The following is a 14,022-nucleotide window of genomic DNA, read 5'->3' as shown; positions in this document are numbered from 1 at the left end:
CTGTGGGTTTGCATTGGCGGCCTACGCTTTGCGAGGAAAGGGCTAACGAGTTTTGTTGGTCGAGAATTGATCTTGAGATAAAGAATGTCATTTCCAAGCTACCAACATGAAACATATAGTTCTGTAATTAATTTCATGGGTAATGCAACGTCGCAAATGTTGAGTTTGTCGAGTCGAGCTTAGAGCATCTCCATGTCCATTGTTTAGTGACCGCTCGTCTAGTCTAGGACGTTAGTTTCAAATAGATCCAACAAGGCACATGTCATACAAAAAGCAATTGTTCGTACCCATGCCATATCAAAGTAGGTATTCGAAACGCTTAGCCAAAGCGAAATGGCTCACGCATTTCAATTTAGCTAATTTGATAGAGTATTTTTTTTTTGAACGATCAGCAAAAACTGCACCGGAAAGCAATCGTTCGATAGGCCTTGATTCCAAATGTTCACAGAAACGATGCGATAGGCTCGTGAATATTTACCAAGTTGGTACAATACAGGAAGTGGCAACTCACCGGCTGGCCCACTTCAATTGTGCAATCAACAATGTGGTTCCTATTCCTAACGTCACCGTTCCGCTCGTCGCAATAATCCAAATTGAAGAGCAGATGAAACTGATTTGGAACCGAAAATTGTATTATCATCAATATAGATGCACGATAAACGGGATGCTTACTGGTTCGACATGATGCAGTCAGTGTTGCATAGTAAATGCATTCTGCATGCCAGAATCGCGAATCGAAGCAATTGTACGTTATTTCTGTTTGCATTGATATGACCAAACCGCACAGATGATGATGATGATGATGATGATAATTCAATAAACATCGAAATTAGCGTTCATTATTTACTTCAATTTGATTGCGGCTGCATCGACAGAATCGAATCCTTTTTCAGAATAGTTTTGCCTAAATCCAAACTTCCGGCGGCGGTTTGTGAAAAATGTTGACCCCTTCCCCTAGATAGTAGAGCATTAGAAAAATAGTTATCGTTATTTTTAAACAGATATGCAAATTATAGCAAATAGTCAATAATTTTAATTTTAACAGTCAGCGTAGATCTTGGACACACCCCTATCGTATTTGCATTTTCTAAACCAGCACATGTTCCGGTTACTTCCACTGTTGTAGAGAAATATTAATTTATTATTTAAATATAATTACAATAATTTCAATGGGTTATCAAACAATAAATAATTGATGAAAATTGCCTCCCGTATACAAGCCGGCACCCTGTAGGGATGGTGGCGCGGCAACCGAATGGGAATGCGTGACACTCAAGCCACCAGCAATTACGGCAGATATCGTTTCCACATAATTACTGGTACTTGTATGAATGCAATAAAACAAGGATAAAATGATAAGCTCGACAGGATGTTCATTTGCATAAAAGTAGTTGTTTTATAATTAAATTGAAGAACCCGTCTAGTATAACCTATTCTTGCTATTACTCATTGGTAGTAAAATAAACGTTCGCTAAACGAAGGTGAAAATCCGATTGTTTGCAACGAAATCGTCGAGGAAAAATTGAGGTATACCAAAAAATAGATCCAACTGTACTTATTTTTGGAGTTTTATCTGCCGAGATATGCACAACCGAACTTCCACCGAATACATTTTACTGATACCTCAACAAAAGTGGCTTGTAGTTGCTGACAAACGTTAGTTTGGATCTCTGTAAAACTCGTTGTCGAGCTTTGCAGGTTGTGCAAATCTCGACAACCAATTACTAAGATAGGGAGTATGGGTGTAGATTTTTTAAATTTATCTATTGACAATTTTGATCAATTTAAGATGTGAATGCTTTATGTGCCATTTATATATTTTCCATTATTCGATTTACATAAATCAAGCTTCTTAAGTTAATGTATTATTTTTTATATCATGGTCGTAAGTTTTATTCAATTTTTGAGCCTAAATTAGTGAAATGAAAGTCGCAACGGATTTCATAGAGTGATAACATGTAATCTGCAAGCTACTCTCAAAATTGCGAAGACTCTGGATGTTTATTCCGTAAAAATGGAAGCAACGTACAGGATTGCTGAGGATAAAACACTCTCTATTAAGTTCAAAACGGAAAAATCAATGCTGTATGATTTACTGCATAACCCTGAGCAATTAGTTTTCCGTTATGCTGATGGAAAGACAATTAAGGTACGCATATCATCTACGGGGGCATCAGTTAGCCTAGTCAGTAATGGCATGGAAGGCGAAGGCGAAGTTCAAATCAAATCAGTTGTTGATTATTGCATCGCCCTTTTGCCACATCGCCTTGTCGTAGCTCCTCACTTGGTTGTGTTCTAATTCGTACCGCTCACTAACGAAAGTGTGCAAACCAATTAGCAGCCAAAAAGATAAATATGTACTTACATACATTTCGATAGAGTACATTCTAAGTCCCCTATGTAGGTAGGTACGTTCGATGGGTCGATTCATTCGTTGTCCAGGAGATGACCACACATTTAATAGTGACATATACACATTTAATACCACCGTCCTGCCGCCGGGTGCAGCTTCATTCGAAGTCACCACTGTTGAACTTTGAATATTTTATTTGCTCCGGAACAAGGGCCACGGCCTTTAACACTAGGTAGGTAACTTTCAGACTGTCGGTGTCAAAGGCAGAATGTGAGTGTTTAAAAACAACACAGTAGGAGCATGAGTAGGAGGGAGGAATGCAGATGACTAGTTTTTGATTACCACAAAGAAGTACCTTCCTAAATGGGAAACTAATTTCTCTTGTTATCACCACAGTTGCTTCTCATTAAGTGAATGAATTTCAAGATTAGGATTTAAAAATAACATCAAAGGCCGATGTCATTAATTCGTTGCTAATATTTAATGCACCTAAAAGTAATTTATAAAGCCGAATGAACATATCCCAAAACCGATCCGAGTGTGAGCAATTATTATAGTTAATTTACCAATTTACCTACCCTACCTACGTATCAACATGAATTAATAATCGCTCTTTTTATCTCTACTTTCTTTGCAGACAAGGGTAGCGCATTGCACTCTTGTTTCGTGTGCAAGGCCGAGATGTGCCCTCGTACTCGCCCGCTGGAACGTGGTCGGGGTGCGCAGTACGGCATACCGGAAGAAGCGATACCGCCGGGAGCACGTGTTTGCAATACGTGCCAATGCAAGTCAGTGAAATCTAGGTACGACTCGCAGTATTATTCTCCTTCCGCTCTAGCACAGGGTTTAATATTGAACGATCAATCCGTCCATTCTAGATATACGCATTGTCCCCTGCCGACCTGTCCCAATCCGAAAGATAGAGTGAAACGTTTCCGAAATCTTCCACCGCGTCTCTTTGAACTCTCACCGGAGATCCGCGATCCAATCGTTCAAGAGCTACAAATTCCACCTAACGTGACAAAATGTTGTTCCGCTTGTTTGACTCGTATTCGTCGCAAGATGGGGCCACATTTAAATCTTACCGACGAGGAAGTTGCACGAATGAAAAAGCTGTTGCAAGATGTTGGTCCCAAATGGAACCAACTGGCAGAAACCATGAACAAAACTCCCGTTGCGTTGAAAAGCTTTTACATTCATTACAAGAAAAAATACAGCTTTGATCTAGCTGTGACTGAGTACTACAAACTGCATCCTGGCGAAGATCGTCGCCCGGTAATGACCGATGGCGATGAATCAGATATGAGTGCTTCCTCTTCAGATGAACGGGACGCAAGCAGCGACACGACTGCTTCCGCTGAGAGTCCTAACAACTCCGTTCCACTGAATGTCACGAAAGAGGAAATCATCGCAGTTCCTGAAACATTGGCCCCACCACCTCTTACCAAAAGTTTCGAAGACGATCGGTTGTTGCCACCTGGTCAGCCGCCTAGGAAACAGAAGCTCACCGAAGAGTATGACAGTTCGGCTACTGAGACGGCAGACGAGGAAAACGAAACCTCACCTGCAAACCGACAGAGTCCTAAAGTACTTTATCCTCCGCTAGGTGGAGTAAATCCCGTTATGTCTGTGCACCACTCTTCTATGCAGAACGGACCTCGCGGCAATGATGTTGGCTCACCTCTGAATGTTCGGGATGTGATGCTGAATGTGATAGAAAGATCTGTAATGTCCAACAATTCAGCGAAACCACCACCGATGAAATCTATCGGTGAGTTATCTTTTACACCTCGAGATTACAGGGATTTGTCGAAGGTGCCACCCAATCGACCCTCTTCGGGAGAAATGGCAACTCTTTCAGTGGTGAATTCCCTTCCTCACGGTCAACCGAAGATCATATCTCATCATCCCCATCCGATGAGTTCTCAAATACAGGCAACCATTACGCCTGTTCCACAGCAGCAGCAGCAGCAACAACAGCAACAACAGCAACAGCAACAACAACAGCAACAGCAACAACAACAGCACCAACAACAACAACAACAACAACAGCACCAACAACAACAACAACAACAGCAGCACCAACAACAACAACAACAACAACAACAACAACAACAACAACAACAACAACAACAGCAGCACCAACAGCACCAACAGCACCAACAGCACCAACAACAACAACAACATCAACAGCAACAACAGCAACAACAACAACAACAACAACAACAACAACAACAACAACAACAACAACAACAGCAGCAGCAGCAACCTCCGCAATTGCTAGCACAGACTCAGCAGATTCCACCTTCGCTGCAGCAACAGCAGCAACAAGCGTCACAATCACAGGCTCAATCTGTCCAGCTATTGCAGCAGCCTTCGCAGCAGCCAGTCAGCTCTAGTGCCCACGAAAAAGATGTCCCGGTGGTCTTTGTAAGAGATGAACCGGTAACACTCGATCTCAGCATTAAAAAGCCTCAGCGGGACAATTTCCCTCCACCTGCGCACAACAGTAAAATGCCCAGTGTACCTTCTCAGTCAGTTCCACTTCCTCCGCACTCTTCGAGTGGCGGAAGCACAATAACGTTGTATCGTACGGACAACTTTCCACCGCCGAGCCATCAGCAGCAACTACAGAACATTCCAGTGCATGGGCCGCCCTATGGGATGAGCTACCACGGCGAGACGATGGGACGCCCATCTAAGTCACCCTCTGGTTATATTACGACCGTACCTGGAGGACCACCGATGTCTTGGAATCAAGGCCCAGGAGGTCCGCCAAATGCTGGTTCTTCTATGGTTGGACGAGGACAGATGTCACAGCAAACTATCTCGTTAACTCCACCTCCGACGAAGAAACAAAATGCTCCCAAATTAAGTCCTAAGATGCCGCATCAAGTGCAATCGGTCATGCAGCAGCCACCGTCGCAATCCATCGGACCAAAGGGATCGATCACTCATGGTACACCAGTAAATGCCGCTGGCCAACAAATTATACTTCAAGGTCAAACCACGCTCAGTCCTCGCTATGACAATATGCTTCGACAGACGCCACCCTCATCGAACGACAAACATGGATCCATCACCCAAGGAACACCGGTTCACGTAACCACTCACACGTTACCGGATAAACGTGCAGCCTACGAGTACAAATCATACAACAATCGTCAGAGCCCAGCACAAGTGTCTCAACCGCCACCTCAAGGAAGTCCTCAGGCACCCCAATTTCAGTGTGGTAGGAATGCTCCTACATTTACCCTAGAACCGCAGCAGCTGAGCTCACGACAAATCATCATGAATGACTACATTACATCGCAGCAAATGCATGGTCAGTCGCAAGGACGCAACTCGGTGGGATCTGGTGGACGACCGGAAAAAGAATCTCCATCGCCACGAAGCGTTCCCAACATGGCCAATTCATCAGCTGCTTTACTGTATGCTGTTGCCGAACGGGAACGAAATACCAGGCCAGAATATCTGAGCCGAGCGTCACCTGCCGATCACGTTAACAGGTAAGATTGGAAAATAGACTCCATTTGTGGAACATTCGATTCGATCACCATTAATGTTAAGGGTTTCTCCTGTTTTCAGTACTCCTAGTCCGCACAGGACCCCCCCTCCACCGCAAAGGCAAGGGGTAATCCAGAGACACAACACTGTAGGAGGTAGTGGAAACGCCAGTGGTGGTGCTGGATCTAAACCGCCAAGTCCAGCTCCCAATCGATTGCATCTTGTCCCGCCGCCACATCATTATATGCAAGGTATGTTACGCTTTATCCCCTTAACAAACACGCTCAATAATTTAAATCTCACCATTCAATAGGACATGATGCATTCACTTCATTGGTTGATCTAGCCGTGCAGCAGCAGCCAATGACGGTACCGCACAAGGACGATAAGCGACCATCGATCGTTGAGCAGCAGCAGGCTCCGCAGCCACCGCCACCGACGCATCATGACATCCGCTATCACCCGGCAACAATGATTCAGATCCATCACCAACAGCAGCAGCAGCAACAGCAGCAGCAACAGCAACAACAACATCAAGCTGCAGCTGCAGCGGCAGCAGTTGCGGCAGCTCAACAGCAACAACATCAACATCAAGCAGCTGCTGCCGCCGCTGCTCAACAACAGCACGCAGTTGCAGTTGCAGCGCAACAACATCACGCTGCAGCGGTGCAGCAGCAACAGCAACTTCAGAGGCATCAACAGGTAATATTCACGTCACAAAGTTCCGTCAAATAGTGCTGATTTTTCAAATCTTGTAGCTTGACATGCAACGCCGTCAGCAACCCCAGATGCATCCTTCGATGCAGCATCCATCGGTTGTAGCCTATCGGGAACAACATATGGAAATTGTCAACTATCGGGAACGGCTCGAACGCGAACGTATGCAAGCCGAACAACGGGAACGCTCGATCATGGCCGAAAGGGAACGAGAGAGACAAATGGAACGTGAACGAGAAAGGGAACGGGAGAGGGAACGTGAGCGCGAGCGAGAGCGGGAACAGCGCGAACAACGTGATAGACAACAGCGCGAGCGAGACCGGGAGCGTTTAGCTCACCAAGAAGAGGAGGAACGTAGAAGGAAGCACTACGATCTTATTAATGAAAGAATGGAAAGGTGAGTTTAAGTGTAGAACTGAAAAGAGTAAGTAGCTTTGTAACATTTCTTAGTTTGCAATTTCGTTACAGGCCAATGGAGCCAGGAATGGGAATGCGACCATCTTCGGACGGCTCGTTGACCGCGGCCAATCTGATAGATGCGATAATTACCCATCAGATTAATCAGACGGCGTCGGAACCACCGCTGCCGCCCAACCGTGATCTGCACCGTCCTTCTTATGTGAGTATTTTTATATAAGCTGAGATAAATATAGGCTCAACATGATCACTGCAACCAACATTTACATATTTATGCTACATTAGCCCCGAATTTACATTCCCGAATGCCGATTACGAAAAGCCTTCTTTTGACTGCTGCTCGTTAGTTCAGTTCGAGGTCATTAAAATCTGGGTATTGGCGCTCAGGGTCCGGCAGAGCTGTTAATTTTCATATAATTCGATTGAAGATGAACCAGTACTACCATTAAATCAATTCTGTGCAACGAATGCCCATCATTTGAAGAGTCACTTTCTCAAATGAACCTCATCGTCACTGTCAATTAAGTCAATCACTATCACTATCTATACGGTAGTGGAGTATGGAAGAAACCCAGAAAAATGTCCCGAACAGATTTTTTTTTTTTTTATATCTTTATTAAGGAGACTTTCAGCCGTTGGCTGGCTCGTCTCCGATCCCGAACAGAATTTAAATTTGTTTTTGAAAAATTAAAAATAAAATTTCAAATTTTCTTGCAAATAGTTCAATTTATGATGGTCAATCGTGTGGGGCAAAAAGAAAGAAAACTACACCGACAACGGGATGAATCATGTATAGAACCTCTGTTTCTACCGTTGCCAATGCAAAACATAGTTTTATTAAGCCATTTTGCCACACGTGTCCCATAACGTGGGTAGATCTACTTTTCGGTACGGGATGTAAGATCTACCTATCCTAGTCCTGACTACTTCAGGAACAGGCAAAAGGATTTTTCAGTAATCAAAGGAACACATCTTAGCCATTGTTACTTTTTATGTCTTGTTAATAGTGATAAGTCCTCGGGTTGCATAAACCGAGTATGATCTTGGAACAAGGAAAAAATATAGATAGCAAAACATTTAAGTTTATTGACAAACCCCGCGTATTAGGTGCTGAGCGGAATTAGGGCAAGTCACGGTACCATATTTGTATTGAAACTGGACTATCGTCTTGATGTCTTCAACGCACTTTTTCCTTATGAACCAAGGAATAAGTGCGCCAACATGATTTAACGTAAAAACGCACATTTATAAGCGTTTCCGCACTTAAAATGTGTGGAATGCGCAATATTTAATAAACATTAAATTTTCAACTTATGGTGCTTGTTTTCGGAGATTGTGACCAGGTATGTATTACTTACAGCAAACTCCGCTACGTCATTTATGGATGGTTCCTAAAAGTACTTGTCATTCGGATACTTGAATACAAGTATCTGCTGTTTCTGAGCTTTGATTTTTGTTGCTTTTTATTCTTCTTTGGGGCCTCAGTGATCGCTCCGTGCATATTCAAGAGAGTGCCCACACTTATTCTATTTCCTCAGGCCATAACACGCACGTACTAATTGCTAGCTTCTTCGTCCTATTATTTTCCTTGCTGTTGCGTGCCTTCCGCTTGGGCAGACATTCATTTGGTGGGCTTCGATCTATAATAAGAAACATTCGGAAATGACAGTTACTTGGAATTTCCTTCTACATTTCCATATAAACACCTCATACACCTGTGTGCATGTTCCTCAGGTCCGCAGGAAATTTTTCAATGATTACACGTTTATTTGTCCGTATTTTCCCAGCACCAAAGCTAGATCGCGATCATATCACCCGCAGGTATTGAACGATGCCTTCGTAAGCGACATGTGCATCTCCACTGCCATCAACTCTTCAAGTATCAAACCAAAATCACATTTTCACTATTTTTGTAATATCTTCAGTAACTTTCAACGGATTTCTGATTTTTGTATCTTGTTGGTTCCCCTTTCTTATGGTTCGATTAATCATATCACAAGGTGGTTGGTACGATTGTTAGTTCAATTGTAAGATTTTCCATTTGTGTCGAGTTGGTAAAAAACAAATACGGCTGAATAAGAAATACGTATCCCCGGAAGTTGTACCTAAGATGGGAGCCCCATATGAGATCTTAGATCAATCATCGACTATCTCCGCAATTCACAAATTGTTACAGAAACCAACAGAGAAAACCAACGATCTGATTTAGCCGCCACGACTTTTAGCTCACACAGGCAATCCCTTCTTAATTCGTGCACTTATTCGTTCTTGATCCCGCCGACTGACGCCATCTGGCTGTCTGTCACGATATTGGAAACATGCGAGTTCCTCCGCTGCTTAACCAGCTACTGTCAAGTTGGAAGAATTGTTAGTGTTCCCGAATAAAAAAATACCATACAAAAAGAATGTTACAATTCAATAAAATTAAACATTAACAATAGAAAAGGAGGGTTGTTAGTTACCATAACAATTAGAAAATCAATTTTTTCTCGAAAAAATTTGATCTCATTACCATAAATTGTATTGCTTTTTTATTGTGCAACGTTTTGATTTCATGGAATCTGTTGTAAACCTATATTGTGGTGACTATTTGATTATTTGACCAATACAATAGAATTACAATAAGATTTATGGTCAACAATAGAATCTATTGTATTTTATTGATATTTTATTGTTCACGTTGATTGAGGAAACCCGCCGCAGAGGAGTGCCCGGTTTGGTCATCGAGCTTACTGTTGTGCATATCAAAGATACTTCTCTTTCTTCTTCGGTTGGCAGCCTGCAGTCGTGACTCTGCTCTGCGATTTCAAGAGTCAAGGTATAAGCTGTTGTGCTCGGGCTATCCTACTCCGGAAGATGGATGGCTGGATCGGTGGCAGTTTTGCCAGATCAAAAAAAATAGCACCACCGAAATCTAGATAACCGATCTGTGTGCTGAAAATAGCTGTGAATGTCTTAACATGGATGCAAAGAGCATTGTTCAGCTTTAAATAGGTTCATGTTCTAATACCCTTTGAGGGCAGCCTTGAAGGCGAAAATTGTTGGTTGTTGTTAACAGACGTTCAGCAAATATGACCAGACATTTAAAGTACCTCTGAACGGCATGAAAAAGCTGTTGTAATTTCCGTAATTGATCTCAAATTCAGGGGTTCTACTCTTATTTTCTTTAATCAACGATGGAAGTGTTGTAACTTATAACAATTTTTAAAATTCTTTAAAAAAATAACTCGTGCTTTATATCTCTTTTTTTTTTAACGGAATCAAGATTTATTTATTTGTTTGATTAAGAGTCACAAATTATTGAGACACTGCCTCTTGATTCCAAGTTCGTCCAACGAGTTGCAATGCCGTTCTAACGCATTGAAACGCTATTAGATTTTTTTTAGTCTTACGGATGTAAACTAATTCTAATCTTTATTATTTCAGTACCCATCCCGCGACCATCGCCCATCACCAATCAGTGAAAACAACGGGAAATCTCATTCACCCAACGTGATAAACATCGACGTCGACTCGGAACCTGTACGGACGAAAAACATCACGATTGGTGAATTGGCAGAGACCATCATTGCCAAAGACTACTCGCCGAACCCGAATCCGTTCCTGCAAATGCGTCCCTCGATGATACCTATGTCACTGGACCCGTCTATGGTGCCGTCGGAAGCGTGGAAATATCGTAGGATGCCACCGAGTAAGGAAGATCAATCACCCCACGGACAACCTCCGCCGTCTCCTTCGCAACAATCTGTGCAATTACAAGTGCAACAATCGCAGCAAGGACCACCTGGGCATCAATATGTGCAATCAGGAAACAAAGGTCCAGGACGATCTACACCTGACGATCGCCACATTATTCGGATGGCACAATCTCCAGGACCTCGAAATAAGTTTCACGATTCCGTTTCGCCTGACACGCAGTTTTTTCATCCGGGTGCGCCCCTAAGTCGAGGGCCACGTGACTTTGCCTTGGATTGCTACGTCAAGAATCGAATTGTGGAAGCAATGCGAACAGAAGATGACAAACGTGCCGATGATGGAAGAGATCAGCAATCGCCACGCAACCAGTCGCCTGCACAGCATGGAGGACATGGACCTCCTCCTCCTGCTCATCACAACAAAGATCACGATCGTAGCTCCACACCAGGAGATATGATGATTGATGAGGAAACTGGGCGCCCTGCCTCTGGAGGCAACAGTCATCGACCACCGTCATCTCAGCAAATGTCATCGCATTCGCAACCACAGGGAGGAATGCACAACTCCCTACATTCGTCACCCTACCTAGGAAATCAACCCGTTCCTCCGCCAGCGACCACTTTTGCTCCACCCACGTACTATCCATACAGTGCGTTGACTGTAACGGGTGGCCCAGTAGGCAATCTTGGTCCTCCAGGACCGCCCAATAAGACGACCCTGGTTGTACCAACGCTGGGTGGTGCTGGCGGTAGTAGCGGTATTCCACCACCCAATAGCGGTGGTGGTATGAACGATGACCGACAATCTTCATCCAATGCATCAATTGAACCGAAACCACTACTCTCGGCTCAATATGAAGCGCTCAGTGATGAAGATTAGATCAATCGTATTCATTTGTATCGTTGTAGAACGAAAATGATAGGACATCAACATCAACAAAACAAGTTGAATACACATTCAGTATGAATTCTATCTCATGCAAACTTGTAATTTATTATAAATATTAATTATAATACAGAAATTATGATAATAAAACTAAAGTATGAATGAATAATTATCTATGAAAAGGTAAGCATGTATTAAAAAGTAATACATAAAATGCTAGAACACTTTAACACTGATAAAGGCAAAAACAGCTAGAGATATACAACGAGAATTATTAATAAACAACACAATCCAGAATGAAGAGAAGGATAGAAAAATTATCGATTACTCCATTAAACGCTAAATCTATCCTATAAAAAAAAACCATCTGCAGAATAATCTTATCCAGTCGAAATACAACTGACAGAGATACAGAGTTTAATGCGCTTAACCCTTCTAAGAAACGTCCCCGGCTAGCGAGAAGCACATACGATTAATGAGAATCTACTCACACACATACACACGCAATCACTTCACCCTCGCAGGGATCATCGATCGTCGGTCGTAGGTAACCGGTTGGATGCGGACAGTTCCCGGACCAAGGGGGTGCAAGGGAAAGAGAACTGAAGTGAATAGATTTGGTCTCATCGTTCACGATTGTTGACTGTGTGTAAAATAAATGAACCAAATGAAGTTCTTCGCAAAGTACTACTCGAGAATGTTTTAATGTGTTTATTGAACAAAAAGAAAAACAAAATGTTAAAGTCAGAAGCTAAATATGTCAAGATGGAAGCTTATCCACGAAAACAAAATGGAAGGGATTTACTGTACGAGCTTGTTTGAAAAGCTAGAGACAAACAAACAAACAAATAAATAAATAAACAAATAAAAATAGTTCGTCTATGCCAACCAATCCGGGAGAATGCAAACCAACAAGTCAAACAATGCTAGGGCTGTTATGAGTTCTCATTGTTAGTTTTTCGTTTCGTTTTTCTTTTCTAAGTTCATAGCTTTCGTTCCAAACACATTCTTTCCTTTCTATCACGGAAAAATGTTTGAATTCCGGATATTAGCGAAGGTGAAAAGAGAGACAAAAAACAAAACTGTAAAGAAAATACTGTGTAGCATGTAACTTTTAGTATGGTTTAAGATCAGTGCAGAGCAGGCAAATAGAAGCAAGTGAAGCTAATGTTCCAATTAAGTCCAACTGCTGAGATTACCGCGCTGTACAATATAAATACAGAACTAAAAAAAACGCATACTGCATCAAGACAAAAAAAAAGAAGTTTAAAAACGAGAGAAAACGAGGAAAAAAGTGGTATGTTATGTTCTCTATAAAGTATAAAAATGCATGTAATTATATTATCGTCAAGTTCATTATAGTTCTGAATTTTTAAGTTACAACTTAAAAAAGAGAAAAACTAACAATTCATTGATTGCTGAAAATATAAATTTAGTTAGGTAGACAGAAAGAAATTAGATCGTCTTAAGGCAGAGAGAATCAATGATTAATATTATGTAACATTTGTGTTAAGCCTCTTTTTAGTTTGTAATTATTTCCTTCTTTTTCTAAAAAAAAAGTATATATTAACACGATATGCAAAATCTAAGCATTAAGTGAATAAAATATAAAATAATTAAAATTAACAATTTGTTTTTAATATCAAAATGGAATTATAAATGATCTTCTTCTTCTTTTCCTTCATTTAACGTCCGTCTCTGTACCGTTGTTCAACACACCTGGGCCGGGACCAACGGCTTACTTCCCTTCCAAAGGAAGACGTGACCAGAGATTTTTATGCCTCAGAAAAATCCCACCGTCCTCGCTGGGATTGAACCCAGAACCATTGGGGTGAGAAATCAGTCACGCTTACCACTACATCACCGGCGCCGGCTAATTAGAAATGATGACAATAGTCCAAATTTGTTTTTGATTCAGTTCCAACCTGGATTGGGTATCAAGATTGGGTCTGCTTGTTGACTGTCAAACGTCAGTGTGAACGTTTGTTTTTGTAATCTGGCTCGGGTTGAGGTTCGCACTGGTAATAAGCTCGGGTTCGCACGGGTTGGAACTGGTTACGGATTTATTCTAATGCACATACGGATACGGTCTGGAAGTCTCTACCACATTTGGCATAGCAGCTTCTATGTCTCGGGCAAAAATTTTTTTTTTGCTGTCTGGAGTAAGGAGGTCATCGACTAGTGTTGGAAAGTTTATTTAAAAAAAAAGTTCTTTCGCTATTCTTCAGATAATCATTTTGCTGAAAAACTAGCTGTGAAAAAATCGCGAATGAAATGTGAATAATACTTTCCGAAGGAGGTGAGCGAAACAGGGCAGCAAGTGATTCCGACAAACACGACAAGACAATAAACGGTTTTGTACCCAAGTTATTAACGAAAATGAAAATCGATGAAGAGAATCGACCAATGTTACTTTGGACCTAATGCATTGTTCAGCTAGATTTAAG

At 41.9% G+C, this 14,022-nt stretch overlaps 1 protein-coding gene across 1 annotated transcript; it reads left to right on the top strand.

Annotated features, from left to right (window-relative positions):
* Positions 1-2,990: 2,990 nt before the first annotated feature.
* LOC135706690 (uncharacterized) lies at positions 2,991-13,204 on the top strand (the record flags this gene model as incomplete). The annotated part of the gene is made up of 7 exons (XM_065228336.1): positions 2,991-3,156; positions 3,232-5,862; positions 5,924-6,111; positions 6,174-6,562; positions 6,619-6,974; positions 7,046-7,196; positions 10,421-13,204. Coding segments are annotated over 7 exons (5,030 nt in total), but the record flags the coding sequence as incomplete, so codon positions are not given.
* Positions 13,205-14,022: the final 818 nt, after the last annotated feature.

The sequence above is a fragment of the Ochlerotatus camptorhynchus genome, unplaced genomic scaffold, assembly GCF_037179485.1.
Source record: "Ochlerotatus camptorhynchus isolate MF236.1 unplaced genomic scaffold, CSIRO-AGI_Acam_v1.1 ptg000286l, whole genome shotgun sequence".
Classification (NCBI taxonomy): domain Eukaryota; kingdom Metazoa; phylum Arthropoda; class Insecta; order Diptera; family Culicidae; genus Ochlerotatus; species Ochlerotatus camptorhynchus.
The sequence above is the reverse complement of the archived record's forward strand: the minus strand, read 5'-3'. Positions and strand labels throughout refer to the sequence as shown.